The 18,454-nt window shown below is 38.3% G+C and overlaps 1 protein-coding gene across 1 annotated transcript in view; it reads left to right on the forward strand.

Annotated features, from left to right (window-relative positions):
- Window positions 1-18,454, forward strand: part of LOC143228297 (metabotropic glutamate receptor 3-like) — a 39,343-nt gene that overhangs the window by 11,614 nt on the left and 9,275 nt on the right. The window contains exons 2-8 of the mRNA XM_076459576.1: window positions 5,524-5,721; window positions 6,148-6,474; window positions 7,282-7,394; window positions 7,902-8,098; window positions 10,246-10,773; window positions 11,688-11,807; window positions 15,026-16,180. Of these exons, the coding sequence (XP_076315691.1) occupies window positions 5,539-5,721; window positions 6,148-6,474; window positions 7,282-7,394; window positions 7,902-8,098; window positions 10,246-10,773; window positions 11,688-11,807; window positions 15,026-16,180 (2,623 nt within the window). The 5' untranslated portion in view covers window positions 5,524-5,538. The remainder of the gene's footprint in view (window positions 1-5,523; window positions 5,722-6,147; window positions 6,475-7,281; window positions 7,395-7,901; window positions 8,099-10,245; window positions 10,774-11,687; window positions 11,808-15,025; window positions 16,181-18,454) is intronic.

Below are 18,454 nucleotides of genomic sequence, written 5' to 3' on the forward strand. Positions count from 1 at the left end.
CCAAAAGTTCACATCAAACCAGCTTCATGTGGTATCATTTTCACATCGTTACTCTAGTGTCACCACTAGGTCACACCCAACCAGCTTCATGTGGTATTATTTTCATGTCGTTACTCTAATGTCACCACTAGGTCACACCCAACCAGCATCATGTGGTATTATTTTCATGTTGTTACTCTAGTGTCACCACAAGGTCACACGCAACCAGCTTCATGTGGTATTATTTTCATGTCGTTACTCTAATGTCACCATTGGGTCACACCCAACCATATTTCCATATTTTCACTCTACATTCAAAGCCAGGTCATGCTAAACCAGCTTCATATGACTTACATCCATATTTTTACTATTCTGTCCAAACCGGGTGACATCAAACCATGTTCATGTAAATTGTCTCCATATTTTTACTCTACTGTCACCACCAAGTCATATCTTACCTGCTCTATGTGGATTATCTACACAAAGAAATGGTCTCTTATAACGACGATCCTGTTAGAAATTTACCTATCAAATTTATTCGGAAGTCGATCTTGCTGTTATTCATTACCTTGTATATCCACCTCATGACTACTTCCTGTTATTCATTACCTTGATAATCCACCTCACGACTACTTCCTGTTATTCATTACCTTGTATATCCACCTCATGACTACTTCCTATTATTCATCACCTTGTATATCCACCTCATGACTACTTCCTGTTATTCATTACCTTGATAATCCACCTCATGACTACTTCCTGTTATTCATTACCTTGTATATCCACCTCATGACTACATTCCTGTTATTCATTACCTTGTATATCCATCTCATGACTACTTTCTGTTATTCATTACCTTGTATATCCATCTCATGACTACTTTCTGTTATTCATTACCTTGATAATCCACCTCATGACTACTTCCTGTTATTCATTACCTTGTATATCCACCTCATGACTACATTCCTGTTATTCATTACCTTGTATATCCATCTCATGACTACTTTCTGTTATTCATTACCTTGTATATCCACCTCATGACTACTTCCTGTTATTCATTACCTTGTATATCCACCTCATGACTACATTCCTGTTATTCATTACCTTGTATATCCACCTCACGACTACTTCCCTGTTATTCATTACCTTGTATATCCACCTCATGACTACTTCCTGTTATTCATCACCTTGTATATCCACCTCATGACTACTTCCTGTTATTCATTACCTTGATAATCCACCTCATGACTACTTCCTGTTATTCATTACCTTGTATATCCACCTCATGACTACATTCCTGTTATTCATTACCTTGTATATCCATCTCATGACTACTTTCTGTTATTCATTACCTTGTATATCCATCTCATGACTACTTTCTGTTATTCATTACCTTGATAATCCACCTCATGACTACTTCCTGTTATTCATTACCTTGTATATCCACCTCATGACTACATTCCTGTTATTCATTACCTTGTATATCCATCTCATGACTACTTTCTGTTATTCATTACCTTGTATATCCACCTCATGACTACTTCCTGTTATTCATTACCTTGTATATCCACCTCATGACTACATTCCTGTTATTCATTACCTTGTATATCCATCTCAAGACTACTTTCTGTTATTCATTACCTTGTATATCCATCTCATGACTACTTTCTGTTATTCATTACCTTGTATATCCATCTCATGACTACTTTCTGTTATTCATTACCTTGTATATCCATCTCATGACTACTTTCTGTTATTCATTACCTTGTATATCCACCTCATGACTACATTCCTGTTATTCATTACCTTGTATATCCATCTCATGACTACTTTCTGTTATTCATTACCTTGTATATCCATCTCATGACTACTTTCTGTTATTCATTACCTTGTATATCCATCTCATGACTACTTTCTGTTATTCATTACCTTGTATATCCATCTCATGACTACTTTCTGTTATTCATTACCTTGTATATCCACCTCATGACTGCATTCCTGTTATTCATTACCTTGTATATCCATCTCATGACTACTTTCTGTTATTCATTACCTTGTATATCCACCTCATGACTGCATTCCTGTTATTCATTACCTTGTATATCCACCTCATGACTGCATTCCTGTTATTCATTACCTTGTTTATCCACCATAGTTATCAGCTAACTACTCATACTCCATAAGCACAGGAATGCAGTCATGAGGTGGAAATACAAGGTAATGAATAACAGGAAGTAGTCAGCTGATATATCATGTAACGATTTTTGTTTGTATTTGGAAATAACTGAAACGTTCCAGAAAAGTATGTGGCGAAGTGTTCATAAAGTGACTATTCAGTGTTTATCACACTGGATAACATCAAAGTGCTAATAAGGCGGCTAGTCAGTGTTAATCACATTGGATTACATCGTTTAACCTTGTTAAAAATATTTCATTATTGTGTTTCTCGATTACTGAGCAGTAAGACTTCGGACTTGTAACACTTTAATTTGAGAAATGATGCATTCGGTGGAAACAGCGCAGATAATTTATTACTTAGCTTTGATTGATGACGAGAAGCCCACTTGGAGTAAAAATGTATCTCAGAACGGCTGGTATGGATATTAACACTTTTATTGATAAACAGAGAACAAGGTTTCCACCTTCCTAGGTCATCTTCTGGTTAACAAGTTGCAAACTCTCTCTTTGTTAATATGAAGATGACTTAGGAAGATGGAAACGTTGTTCTCTGCTTTATTAGTAAAAGTCTTAATATCCATACCAGCTTTACATTTAAACGAAACGAGTAGTAACTGTATTTTAACATAACTTTTAATTACACTATGTAATAAAATTATTACTTTTTCTTGTTCCTGGGCAGAAAGTGTTGTTTTCCAATAGCTTATGCCTAAAGTAAATGGAAAAAGACCTACTTTTCTCTTCAAATTTTGCTTTTGGTACCTGGGTAATGAATATTTTAAATTTACCTATTTTCCATAATATTCCAGGTACATTCAATGCTGAGTAGCTGATATGGAATTTTCTCGAACTTATAAGAATTTTCAAGAACTTTATAGAAAGTTGTAGAATTTACGAGAATTTTCTAGAACGTTACATAGTAATATATATACAGGGGCTCACCACTCCCCACTTCAGTTTAGTTCCAGCTGCCTAAGTGAACACATAGACCTATCTGATTTTATCAGAGATGGCATCTAAAAACTGCAAGCATTCTCCAGACGCATTCTGCTATGTATGTGGCCAAGTTATCAAGACAAGAGCGAAAAAGTACTCTATGACAGCATCTGCTAAAATGTATGAAGTCTACAAGGCATATTTCGGCATGCCTGTCTGGGAATAAGACAAACCCTGGGCGCCTCATTTTACCTGCGAGCACTGCAAAAAAACTCTAGAAGGTAAGACGGGCAATTTTTGCTTACTTGAATAGTAAGATTTTATATTTAGACCTTTTAAAATTTAAATATCTTTTGATTTATTTTTAATTTTCAATAGTATAGAAAAACATCGCATGTAAAATATTGTGCATGAACCTCTTACACATTAGTTGTGGATGAAATAAATTTATTCTTCATAATAACAATTTTATTTTGCTCTTTTACAGGATGATACAGAGGGTAAAAGAGAGCCATGAAGTTAAGTATTCCAAGAATTTGGCGTGAACCCAATGACCACTCAAGCAATTGCTACTTCTGGATGGTTCACCCTTCCAAATGTTAGGCTGGCAAGAATGCATCTGCTATCATGTATCTGGACCTTCCATCGTCCATCGCTCTAGTGCCACACTGCCCTGAGCTCCCTGTACCCACTCCACCAGAGAGAAAGCAGCCATCCTTAGAAGAGAGCAGCAAATGAGAAGAGGAGGTAGATGTTGAAGATCTATATTACAATTTCAGAGGTGCAGCTGGTGAGAGAAACCCATACTACCCCAACCAAAGAGACCTCAATGACTTGATCAGAGATCTTGGTCTAACAAAGTCGGATGCCGAGCTTTTGACATCTAGGCTCAAGGAGTGGGATTTGTTAAATAAAGATGTGCAAGTCGCAAGGCAGAGGAAGCGTCACCGACATTTTTCAAGCTTCTTCACTCATTAAGATGAGCTATGTTTCTGCCAAAATGTGTACGGTCTGTGCGAGGCAATTGGAATTGCCTGTAACTCCAACGAGTGGCGCCTCTTCATTGACAGCTCATCCAGAAGCCTCAAAGATGTGCTGCTCCATAAAGGAAATACGTATCCGTCTCTTCTCCTGGCTCATTCAGTGCACCTCAAACAGGAATACAACAGCGTCAAGACTTTTCTAGAAGCCTTTAAGTATGATGAGTATGGCTGAAAGGTTATCGGAGACTTAAAAATGGTGGCATTCCTGATGGGTCTCCAAGTAGGCTTTACCAAATTTTCGTGTTATCTTTGCTTTTGGGACAGCAGGGACACCGCAGCACATTACAAGAGGAAGCACTGGCAACAACAGGCCGGGTTCTCTGTGGGGAGGCACAATGTCAAGTGTGAGCCACTAATGGACCTCCATAAGGTGTTATTCCCACTATTGTATATAAAATTGGGTACGAAACAATTTATAAAGAGTCTGCAGCCCACAAATACCTTCGAGACTTCTTCCCTAAGCTGTCTGAGAAAAAGGTCAAGGGTGGTGTCTTCGTTGGATCACAAATAAAGATCCTGGAGTGCACAGAATTCCCCAAGAACTCAGTAGAAAGGAAAACAAAGCTTGAGGCAGCTTTGTCGCAGTGGGTCTTGGGCAATAACAAGACCGAAAATTATGTGGAACTGGTTGAGGCTCTGGTGAAGAACTACGGCAAAATGGGCTGCAGGATGTGCCTGAAAGTCCATGTCCTTGACGCTCATCTTGATAAATTCAAGGAGAACATTGGAGCATACTCAGAGGAGCAAGACGAGCGCTTCCACCAAGATATACTGGACTTTGAACGCCGCTAGCAATGAGTGTATAACGAAAACATGATAGAAGACTATATTTGGGGCTGATACGTGAAAGTGGTTTACTTTACAGACGCAAATCTCGAAAAACTACTCACTTATAAACATTTTTGTATAACTTTAGTATAAATACATGTAAATATTGGTTTATATGTTGTTTTATTCAGATCTTATGTAAATGAAAATGTGCAAATTTGCCAGTTTTTACATAGAAAATAGGTTAATTTGTAAATTTCATTATCCAGGTCACAAAAGCAAAGTTTGAAGAGAATAATGGCCATTTTCTGTACTTTCACAACATAAACGATAAAGAAATAACACATACTATCCAGGAACGAAATTTGCGTTACATAGTGTTATTATTTACTTTCCAGAACATGCCTGTACTCTATAATCAAATTTATTATTTTGTGCTTTTAGCCGTATCGAAAGTGAAGCTTAATTAACATTTTACGTATCCTTACAACACAGTTTCTCACTGTTCTAGAGTATGCATTGTAATTTGTTATCATCAAATTAATCTAAACAGGAATATAATTTGACACACCTTCTGCAAAACTCTCAAGACTTCTTCCTGTTTGTTTATTTTTTTCAGTTGACTTCCAGAATCATGTGGTCATCAGGACTTAGTAACTTACTCCTCTTTGTGGTATTAGTGGACGTTTTCCATGGCTTCGCCTTAACAACACGACTCACACGTAGAAGTGTGAACGTTACTGGTGATATTATGCTAGGAGCTCTGTTTCCAATTCACGAGCGAAGTAGTCGTGGTCATGAGTGTGGTCGACTACAGGTGAAACTGTTTCAATCTACTCATTTTTCTAAAACTTATAGGCCCGGCACGGCCAGTTGGTTAAGGCACCAGACTCGTAATTCGAGGGTCACGGGTTCGAATCTCCGTCACACCAAACATACGTTCGTAATTTAGCAGTGTAAGATTAGGGGGAAGGCAGCTGATCATTACCACCCATCAACAACTCTTGGGTTACTCTTTTATCGACGAAAATGGGATTGACAGTCACATTATAATGCTCCCACGACTGAAAAGGCGAGTATGATTGGTGTGAAAAGAATTCGAATCCGCGACCCTCAAATTACGAGTCGAGTACCTTAACCACCTGGTCATGCCCTGCTATCTCTATAATGAAAACAAATTTTAAACCAACTATCCTAAACTCTCAATATATATTATAATTCGAATGTTTTTCTTAATGTCTAGGAGGAAGGTATTCAGCAGTTAGAAGCCCTCTTGTACACTTTAAAGAAAATAAACGAAGACCCTAAATTACTGCCAGGAGTTAAGCTTGGAGTGATTGCCCTGGACAGTTGCGACAGCACAACCTATGCTTTGGAACAAACTCTGGATTTTATTAAAGGTTTTATTGCAAGAAGTAACTACCATGAAGAACAGTTCACTTGTTCTGACAAATCTATGCCCAAGTTCAGCAATGGACATTTCGACAGGATCGTTGGGATAATCGGCGGACAGTCCAGTTCTGTGTCCATTCAGCTAGCTAACATACTCCGCCTTTTTCATGTTCCTCAGGTATTGTTTTCCACACGTCCAAACATATGAAAAGGATTTTTTCTCTTCTTATTTAAATCAAATATACACCTCTTTTGATGAGCGACACGTTTTTTTGTAGTCTCTTTTAATGGCGCAATAGAAGGTACCGATACCTGAAGACCATGTGTGTCTTAGTGGTTAACGTGTAGGCTGCATGTCAAATGATCCAGGATTCGAAACGTCATGCCACTAAACATACTGAGCCGACAAGCCGTTTTCACTATTCAAGTTATATGTTAACAGTGGCGTTCAGGTTAAAAGATTCCAGTTCTAATGAACATATAAGTAATAACATTTGGTTGGTTTGTTTGACGTTAAGTACAAAGCTACGCAGTGGCCTATCTGTGACCTGTCCACCACGGATATCGAAATCTTATTTCTATCGTTGTGAGTCCGCAGACATGCTGCTGTGCCACTGGGTAGGAGAGTAGTAACGTTTAGATAAAAAGAAGAATACGCTTTCAAATATTACATGCTGCTGTGCCACTGGGTAGGAGAGTAGTAACGTTTGGATAAAAAGAAGAATACGCTTTCAAATATTACTTTTATATTTAGTGCAGATTAGCAAATAGAGAATATTAATAATAAAACATGAACTGAACTATTATTTGTTAATTTTCTTTAAAACTTTTTATGAGACTGTAAAAAAGGGTTCCAAATGGAAAACGTGTAATTCTCTTAGCTGTTCTCCAATCTGTTTATGTAACGTTACTATCAAAATTAGTTTATAACGAAGAAGTAATTTATAATGTTTGACAGGGATTTCATTTAATTTCATTTCGACAGATCAGTTACCAGTCGACTAGCCCAACGTTGAGCAACAAAGAAAAGTACGAATATTTTTTCCGAACAGTGCCCTCTGATGTCAACCAAGCTCATGCTATTTTGGAGCTCTTAAGGTATATTTTTATTTGAAATATTTTTTGTCGGGGGTGTAAAAGTAAAATTAATTTTCCTAATTACAGGATAAACAGTTTAAAGTTTAATTCACCTAAAATATTCCAGTACATATTTATGAATTTAATTACACTGAGGGTCGCGGGTTCGAATCCCCAAACATTCTCCCCCTTTCAGCCGTGGGGACGGTTGACGAAGAGTTGGCAGTGGGTGGTGATGACTAGCTGCCTTCCCTCTAGTATTACAATGCTAGGTTAGGGACGGCTAGCGCAGATAGCCCTCGTGTAGCTTTGCGCGAAATTCAAAAACAACTTGTAATGAGTGAAACTTACCTCTCGGAATTCAGAACTTCCAAAATGTGTTATTTTATTACTTTCTAATGTCATGTTTTAACATGAATCAGGCATTTAGAATGTTGATTTCAATATACATATATGTATGTATTATCAGCTGCATTTCCTCTATAATTTCTTTCTTTTCTTTGTTTTGGAAACCTCTTTGTCTTCTAGAAGATTTAAATGGACCTACGTTTCCATTGTTTATTCTAACACTGACTACGGAAACAAAGGTTACGAGAAGTTACAGGACTTAGCACCAAAGTACAACATCTGTTTCTCCAATCCACAGACCATCAACAATGACCATTTCGTTGTCGAGGACTATGACACAGTTATACAAAATCTTAAACAGAAGACGAGTGCCAGAGGTTAGTCTTAAAATAATAACTTAATAAAAACTATGCTTTCATTATCTATGGCCCGGCATGGCTAAGGGTGTTAAGGCGTTCGACTTGTAATCATAGGGTCGCGGGATCAAATGCCGGTCGCACCAAACATGCCCGCCCTTTCAGCCGTGGGGGCGTTATAATGTGACGGTCAATCCCACTATTCGTTGGTAAAAGAGTAGTCCAAGAGTTGGCGGTGGTTGGTGATGATTAGCTGCCTTCCCTCTAGGCTTACACTGCTAAATTAGGGACGGCTAGCGCAGATAGCCCTCGAGTAGCTTTGCGCGAAATTCAAAACAAACAGACAAACAAATCATTATTTATTGTTTTAGCCTGCCTTTCCCCAGTGCCTTAGTAATATGTCTGCATACTTATGAAAGCAAAAAAAAAAAAAGATAAGGGTTTGATGTCCGTTGCTAGCAGAACAGAGATAGCCCATTGTGCATCAAAACATAAACCAAACTTTATGTTTAGAATCTAGCACCACCTGGTTTACACGAGATTTATAGAATCGCCACAGATTACATTTTCGACTTGAAGACGTTGTGGAATTACACTGCAGGGTTCTGATGGCCATCTACCATGAACAGTTAGTACCTTTACGTTAGTCATCCATCTACCCTAACTAGTTAATACCTCCACGTTGGTCATCCATCTACCCTAACTAGTTAATACCTCCACGTTAGTCAACTATCTACCATGACCAGTTTGTACCTCCACGTTAGTAAGCCATCTACCATGACAAGTTAGTACCTCCATGTTAGTAAGCCACTTACCAAGACCATTTAGTACCTCAACGTTAGTAGGCCATCTACAATAACTAGTTAGTACCTCCACGTTAGTCAACTATCTACCATGACCTGTTTATACCCCCACGTTAGTCAACTATCTACCATGACCAGTTAGTACCTCCACGTTAGTCAACTATCTACCATGACAAGTTTGTACCTCCACGTTAGTCAACTATCTACAATGACTAGTTAGTACCTCCACGTTAGTAGGCCACTTACCAAGACCATTTAGTACCTCAACGTTAGTCAATGCACACGGTCTTCTGGCTAAGGTAATGATATCAATAAGAAGAAGTTCTTATCTGCAGTGGTACCCAATAACACCGTTTAAGGTTTTAATTTTAGGGTTATCGTAAACTCTCATAGCAGACCTCTGGACATTATATCCTGATTCATTATTAAACTGGCAATGGTGTTGTTGGTGGTGGCCATTTTTCTAATTAAAAAACTACAAAACTGGCTGTCTGGACTATGTCCACTGTAAGCAGTCGAACCCCAAATATTTGCATTGTAAGCCCGTAAAATCACCTCTGTCCAGCCTGCAGGCAAAATGAAAATACAATAATGTGTGGTTTTAACTGGACTTCACTGTAGGTTTGTAGCAGTTACAGTACATGCATAAGAGTTATATTTTTATTTTCTTATTGAGTTGGAAGTAGTAAATAGTTGTCTTCTTCCAACAGATGGCGTCCCATATTATGCTTAAATTGTCATGCTTTTTCTGCTACATTAAAGGAAATTGTTTCAAACTCTAATGGAAGCGTAGTAGAGGTTATGCCAATTCGTCACTTAAAATAGAAGTGTAATTCTTTTGGCATTTCAACGAAACACGATGCCGTTCTTTTTAAGTTCTAAATGGAGTTCTGCTATTTCTTCTATTCTTTGGCAGTTCAATTCGAATAGTCCCTGACGGTTCTCCGCTTGCTAAAAACTTGGTATTTCATATAATGTGTGAAGCCAGATCCTATACCTCTTGAATAAAATGTTTGCCACTAGATCCATATACAAATTCAAAAAGTCACTGGCATTTGAATATTTCTAGATATGTTTAAGTGGCCAGTCATAAAAGTCACATCTCTTCAAGTAGACGAATACAATCCTCTTGTTTGTAGTTAAACACCAAACTAAAAAATGGCTATGCCCACCACGGGTATCGAAACCCGATTCGTAGCGTTACAAACCAAAAAATTTAGTAATTACTGAAGAAGAAGATAAAATTAGAATAAACTTCGATAACAATTTACACGACTTCAAAATTTTATTATCCAATTTAAATTTCTATTTTTTTTTTCTAAACAATACTGTACTAACTTAATGATATATATTTTTATCTCCTAGTGGTTGTTGTGTTTGCCGACAAACAAACAGCAAGAAATATAATGACGGCAGCGAGTCGTTTAGGAGTTACCAATCGGTTTGTGTGGATCGGAAGCGACGCCTGGAGTGGTCGAAACAGCGTTGTAGAAAAGAATGAAGCAGTTGTAGAAGGATCAATAACTCTTTCTCCACTAGTGAGGTCAATAAGAGGTTTTGACCAGTACTTTACTACGTTAACTCCGGAGAACAATGAAGCAAATCCATGGTTCGTGGAATTCTGGGAAGAATATTTCAAATGTCATCGTCAGGAATTACAAGGGAAGCTCAAATACCCTCACTGGTGCCCGACTAATAAGAGGATATCTTCGAATAACGGCTACACGCAGACTCCTTCTTTGCATTTTGTACGGGATGCTACCTACGCCTTTGCGCATGCGTTGCACGATATGCATCAGAACGTTTGTGATGGAAAAGAGGGTCTTTGTGAACGAATGAGACGGATAGACGGTCCTACATTTAAGGGATACTTGCAGAAAATAAAATTCATAGGTAACGTTCGTCAGATCGTGTTCTTACAAAAGTAATGTTTTTTTCTTTCTTTTCCTTTTGTTTATTTATTTGTTTTAATCAAGTTCGGAACCTTCATTAACAAAAGTTGTTTTGGTCCCAAAATTTGACATAACCGTCCCTGATTTTGGACTAATGAACAAGATGTAAAGCAACCTATTCTTGAGCTACTCATGTCTGATTGAATAGTGAGACTTAATCTGTGACATTTAATGTACCCACGACACCCAACATTCAATGCATGTTGCAACGTGTCACGAAGCGTAAACTCAAGGATTCGCTGTCCGAGCACGCTAACCACTAGACCACGTTCAGTCCAGATGTTCAAATGCCCCAAGATTTTATCATTGGTACTGAATTAAATAATTTTATACTGAGTGTGAACAGCTTTAGAACACAAACACAAAATGTTTTAGTTTTACGGTCTAAAACTAAAAATGCAAACTAGTTCAGCAAACACAAATCAGAATTACTTGCCATTAGTATTATTGTATGTGGCTCTGCATGGCTAAGTGGTTAAGGAACTTGAATCGTAATCCTAGGATCGCAGGTTCAAATCCACATCACACCAAACATGCTCGCCCTTTCAGCCGTGAGGATGCTATTATGTTACAATCAATCCCACTATTCGTTGGTAAAAAGAATAGCTCAAGAGTTGACGGTGGGTAGTGATTACTAGCTGCCTTCCTTCTAGTCTTACACTGCTAAATTATTGACGGCTAGCACAGATAGCCCTCGAGTAGCTTTGTGCGAAATTCCAAAAACCAAACCAAAACCAAACCGTTATATGTAAATATATATATATATGTGTCTTATAAACAAAGACGTGTCGTTTTTTTGTCATAACATCTTGAAGCTAATATCAGCTATTAATATTTTGTCCCTTGTGCATATAGACGAAAATGGCAAACCGTTTCGGTTTCTGCCTAGTGGCGACGCTCCCCCGAGATACAGCATAATCAATTTCCAGCAACGGTCCGGAAACTACACTTGGCGAAATGTCGGTCATTATATTCGTAAGTATTACATGGTAATGGTTTATTAAACCACTGTAACTCGATAACTTGCTAAATGAATTCATTGTTGTTCTTTGTTGGTTATTAACCACTGAGCTACATAAATATATTCAGGAAAATACAATCTGCTCCTTCTACGGTTTGATAAAGACGTTTGAAAATTAACAACTGTGTTATTAATTACAGAAATTACGTAATATATTCACTTTAAAAAGTAAATATGTTGCGTGATGTTTGTTTGTTGTAGAGTCAATTGTTTAACGCTGATATTCATTTTTAGTCAGTACTGAAAAGGTGTTAAAATATTATACACTTGGTTTTCAAAAACAGTTTTCGTGTTATTTTAAGTTTATTTGTCTTGGAACCATTATATTAACATATATTAGGCTTGCCATCGTTTCAAGTTATTACAGGAACCTGATAACCTGCGCATGCTCTTAGAAAGATAGATTTTCCCTCTTTTAAAATATCTACCTGTTATCATTGCAAAAGAAAAGTTTAGCGTTTCAAAGGCGTTTAGATTTTTTTTATCGCTTGGTAATTAAAATACTTTTTAGTTAATCGTATTTTCCACTATTACTGAAGTCGTGCATTATGTTTTGGGGTTGTGTTTATGGTCGTTATTATGAATATTACAATAAAATAAAAACGTACTAATTTTTAAGGCGTGCTATAAACTTAGATTGTGGTGCTTCGTCTGTTTAGTACTGATCATGTCAGACGCATTATTAATTTTTCATTGGTCGACACAATACAACGCACCAGACATATTTAACGATACATATATTAGTGATCTCTAAACATAAGCGTCCGCGAGACAAAGTTGTCATGCCTTACACGTCTTGGCAATCAGCCATTTATCACGTAGGAATCGACAGAAGTTAAGATCATTAAAAATTAACTTATTTCTTGCAAGTTTTGTTTATTGTTTATACTTACCTAGAACGTCTACAGATAGATGAAATTTACTTATTGTCAAGATATTTTACAACGAAACAAAGTATATAAACAGAACCCTGGGCGATTCCTGAGTTGGCATCAACTGGAATACAGTCTCCAACTCATACCATGGTTCATTCTGACAGTTTCCGACCCATAAGATCGTTAGCCCTAACTGTCTCCAAGCCATGTGATTGTTAACCCTAACAGTTTCCAATCCACACATTTATTAGGCCTAACAGTCTCCATCCTACACGATTGTTATCCTTGACAGTATCTGAGCTTGCCAACACTGAAACTACAAATGTGGTCTAAGTCTCTTTGTTTTTTAAATATTTAAACATATATATATTTATGTGCTAAAGCTTTTATGAATCTATGACTTCGTTAATTACAAGATCCATAACAACGTATTACTCACATAAGAAATTAAATAAAAATACAATAAATGCTACAGTTATTTCCACTACTTACTGCTAGGGTCCCTTTGAATATTTTACATATAAAATGGACGAACGGTTTAAAAAAAGAGTAATTCTAGGATTAACGTGCGAAGCCATAATGTATAAATCACTACGTGGAAGATAATTCAGCTATAACGGTTATCATTACTGCGTATTAATATCTGTCCTCACTTGTTGTGTGAAACATTCCAAAACAGCATTAAATATCTCTGAAACTGGATCCGAAATTGTGTCTCCCTTACTAAAGCAAATCTCTTAAAGATGCTTTAGTTTTGGTCGTAGTTTTTCCCTTAAATACCTAGCAGATGTGTCTAAAAAATTATTTTTGTTTGAATTTGTGCACAGGGAAGGCAACCAGTCATTACTGCTCACCGTCACCTCTTGGGCTACTTTTTTACCGACGAATAGTAGGATTGACAGTCGCATTATAACGCCCCCAATGGAAGAAAGGGCTAGCATGCATGGTGTGATGGGGATTTAAACCCGCGACCCTCAAATTACGAGTCGAGCGCTCGAGCCACCTAGCCATGCCGGGCCTTCATATAAAAATAATGTAATCGAATTCAATATCTGAAAGTATGCATTGAGATGCTGATAATAATTTCAGAAACAACAGTAATAAACTACAAACTTTGTTATTACTTTATCAGGCCCGGCATGGCAAGGTAGGTTAAGGCGTTCGACCTGTAATCTTAGGGTCGCGGGTTCGAATCCCCGTCGCACCAAACATGCTTGTCCTTTCAGTTGTGGGTGCGTTATAATGTGACGATCAATCCCACTATTCGCTGGTAAAAGAGTAGCCCCAGAGTTGACGGTGGATGGTAATGACAAGCTACCTTCTCTCTAGTCTTACACTGCTAAATGAGGGACGTCTAGCGCAGATAGCCCTCGAGTAGCTTTGCGCGAAATTAAAAAAAAATACAAAACCAAACAAAGGATGACCCTTGGCTGAATCGCCCTTTGCTATGATTTCCGTATAAGTAACTTCTTTTATTCGTTTTGAATATGTTTGAGCATAACCTTATGTTCTGCGAAACTAATTTCCTGAAAGAGAGCCAAAGACACCAGGAAGGGTCGCCTGTTTTAACTACTCACACCACTATACAGTAGTCCATTGTCTCTCAGCTGGTGAGTAGACACGAAAGATTAACGTTGAAATTTTCACTGTCAGTAAAACGTGCGCATGCCATGCATCACTAGAATAATTATTCACTCTGTAGACTACAACGCAGTATACCAAAAATAAAATTAATAATTAATAATGGAATAATTTAATTTCAATTCTATTACAAAAATAAATCACAAAAATCTTCATAGTCATGGTCAATAAGTCAATAGTCTCTACGATTAGCCAGATCTAGTTGCTTAATCCGAACAATTCGATAGCACACCTGTATTCCCAACAAGATGACCCAGGATCGAACCTCTGGTTCCTACCACCACATACTGTCCTTTTGAAAAGTATCCCGAAAAGATTGTTAGCCACAACGTAGAATATAAATTAATTAGTAGACGTACCGCTATGCCACTGGGGGATATTCTGTTTAAGAATGTCATTTCTTTCCCTACAACGTCTGCGCTACGGTAAGTAAAACATTCGAACGCATGCCTTAAGAAGAACTAATCGGGTTTTACACAGAAGTGTGAAACACCTTACAGTTTCTATTTATAATCTAATTCTCTTGAACTAATCAGATAACTTCGTTCTATATGTTCATCTTGTCGCTGTTTTGTTTTTTTTTGTTTTTTTTTTGCTCATGCCTAATTAATCCAAACAGTTTTCATTGACGAAGCGTTAATTTTTGCGTCCTAAAGTAGGAGAAGACGGTGAAGTCGATCTGGAACTTCACGAAGATGAACTGAAGTTCAAACAACACCATCCAGGCTTCCCACAGTCCTTCTGCAGCGAGCCTTGCCGCCGGGGACAAAAGAAATTGCAGCGAGAGGGCGACACCTGTTGTTGGTTGTGTACAAATTGTTCCGAATACGAGTACCTTGAGGATGAATACACCTGTCGGAATTGTCCTTGGGGAACGTTGCCTAATGACAAAAAAACTGAGTGCATAGATATTCAAGAACAGTTTTTGAACTTCACGAACCCTTGGGCGATCGGAACAATGGGTTTTGCTGGCCTCGGCATCCTTTTGAGTGTCTTCATGGCTTTAGTGTTCTGGGCTTATGGTGACACACCAATTATTAAGGCAGCCGGCCGAGAACTCAGCTACCTCCTGTTGTTTGGTATCTTCCTTTCTTACACCATGACCTTCGTTATCGTGGCCAAGCCAACGTCCTGGACCTGTGGCCTCACGCGCTTTTTCTTGGGGTTCTGTTACACACTTTGTTACGCCTCTATTGTGACAAAGACCAACCGAATTGCTCGGATATTTACCCAGCGTAGACAAAAACCATGTCGAAAACCCCGCTACACAAGTCCTCGTTCTCAGCTAGTCATCACCGCCATCTTGGTTTCTGTGGAGGTAATCATCACCACCCTTTGGCTTTTGTATGATCGACCAACAGTAAGTCACATCCATCCAACTCGAAAAGAAAACATTCTGATCTGTCGTGGTTCCGACAAGCCTTCGTATCTCATTGGTCTAATTTACCCATTTGTACTGATTGGTTTCTGTACCGTCTACGCTTTCAAAACCAGAAAATGCCCAGATGGATTCAACGAAGCTCGTTATTTGACGTTTACGAACTATACCACCTGTGTTATTTGGTTAGCGTTCCTGCCACTGTTCGTTCTCAGTACCAGCACAACCATCAGAGCTGTCACCCTCAGTTTCTTGTTCAGTTTGAGCGGTAGTGTCCAGGTGGCTTGCCTCTTCGCTCCCAAGGTTTACATCGCTCTGCTGAAGCCAGAAAAGAACACCAAAGAAAACGTCATGTATCATCACAACAGAACAACTAGCCTCGGTCAAAGTTCATCATTTGGACCATCAACACCGACGCTCTTCGACAATGGTGGTAAGCACTCTACGGTTATATTTCATTCTTTATGAGTATCAGTAATTACACTTCATTGACCTTAATGCAGTTTACACTAATTAGTTCTTTTCTGAAACAAACACTATTTTCATGTATACTAAGTGGTGCCCTAAAGTATATTATTTTTACTGTCAGTTATCTGATTTAATGATTTCTCCATCTTTGTTAGGCTCAGCATGCCCTGGTGGGTTAAGGTGTCAGACTCGTTATCTGAGGGTCGCGGGTTCGAATCCCCGTCGCACCAAACATGTTCGTCTTTTAGCCGTGGGGACGTTCCCACTGTTCGTTGATAAAAAGTAGCTCAAGTGTTGGCGGTGGGTGGTGATGACTAGCTGCCTTACATCTGGTCTTACACTGCTAAATTAGGGACGGCTAAGTGCAGAGAGCCCTCGAGTAGCTTTGCGCGAAATTCAAAAACAAAGAAGCAAATATCCCTCGAGTAGTTTTGCGCGAAATTCAAAACAAACTTTCCTTGGATAATATTGTTATCTTCAGCTATGAATCAGGATGACAAGTCAGAAAATGACCAACTGAATCGATATTTACTGAGATAGCAAGGGTTTCAGTTTAAAGTAATAACGGTTTTAAAATGAGACCCGAAACTCGAGCGCTTTTGAATAATTTACTTTGTTCTCCTAAGGTAAACAGTGAGCTATCTGTTTGTTTGTTTGTTTTGAATTTCGCGCAAAGCTACACGAATGCAACCCGCACTAGCCGCCCCTAATTTAGCAGCATAAGACAAGAGGGAAAGCAGCTAGTTATCACCACCCACCAACAACTTTTGGGCTACTCTTTTACCAACGAATAGTGGAATTGACCGTCACATTATAACACCCCCACGGCTGAAAGAGCGAATATACTCGGTTGGAGAAGGATTCAAACCCGAGATCCTCACGTTTGCCAGTCAAGAGCCCTAACCACCTGGCGATGCAGGGTCTGAACTATTCGAAAGCGCTCTAGTTTCGGGTCTCGATTGAAAAGCATTACAACCTGTGTATGTGAGACTGTGTGATAAATTCTTAATCATAGTTTAAAGACGTGATATTTTCATAAGATTTAGCGCTTGTTCCAGTTATTATTTAGTAATTTCATTTTTGTAGAAAATACTTTAAACAGAAAAGTGTTTAATTTGGTTTTAGGAAACACGTTGAGTACGAGAATATATTAATGATCGTATATAACTAGTTAATATGCAGAAAATTAAACACATGAAAAAACCCGATGAAACACGCGTAATGTAGGGTTTTTATTTGCTGATAATATCCGGTTCCTTGACGTGTCCTTGTATCCAACCTTCGTTAACTGTTGTTTAACCAAATATTATGAACCTTGTCAGAATAAGTTGATTACTTAGCATTTTACTAAGGTAATGGGAATTTTAATTCAAAGACACATTATTAACTCTCTGTTCAACAACTGTTTGTTACAAGTGGCTCTCACTGTTTTTTTTTTTTTTTTGTAAGTTTCTTCTTTGTTTTAGTGCGAAATTTCACAGTGGGTCCCCTCCACAGTCTCTCAGGGGAAGCTTGGTTTAAATAGCTACACGAGGGCTATCTTCTCTAGTCGTCCTTACTTTAAAAGTGTAAGAGTAGAGGGAAGGCAATTAGTCATCACCATCTATCGCCAAATCTTGGGCTACTCTTTTACAGACAAATAGTGAGATTGGCTGTCGCATTATAACGCTCCCACGACTGAAAGGGCGAGCATGTTTGATGTGAAGTGGATTCGAACTCGCGACCATCAGATTGCGAGTCGAGCGCCTTAACCACCTAGCCAAGCCAGACCTCCGACAGGAGATTTATAAGCTGGGAGCTTATAATGCGTAGATAAGAGTTTTAATATACGTATTGGGCAATGCACACATAACCCTCGTGTAGCATTGTGCTTAATTACAAACCAACCACAAACCCGAATTCTAGCCTTATAAGTCCTCGAACTGAGTTTTAATTTGTGTCACAAAAACATAAAGCCTATAATCAATATTGAAATACATTAAATTATTTCTCGGCCATTTTGTGTTTTCTCCGCCCAATGCAGCACAACTTGGTTACTGTTGCTAGTTAGGACAAGCCGTTTCAAATGTTATAACGATAACAGAAAATTTGTTATCACGCTGGCCATTGTTTCCAGGGTGACGAGACGTTCCGCTTATTGGTGGTTTGTCCCAGTGTCTTTAGAATATTTCTTGAGACACGCAAAATGTCCCGGTTGCATGATTAAAACATCAAGCTGTCAGTCATATAGAATCGCGAA

The sequence above is a fragment of the Tachypleus tridentatus genome, chromosome 10 (assembly GCF_004210375.1).
Source record: "Tachypleus tridentatus isolate NWPU-2018 chromosome 10, ASM421037v1, whole genome shotgun sequence".
NCBI lineage: Eukaryota > Metazoa > Arthropoda > Merostomata > Xiphosura > Limulidae > Tachypleus > Tachypleus tridentatus.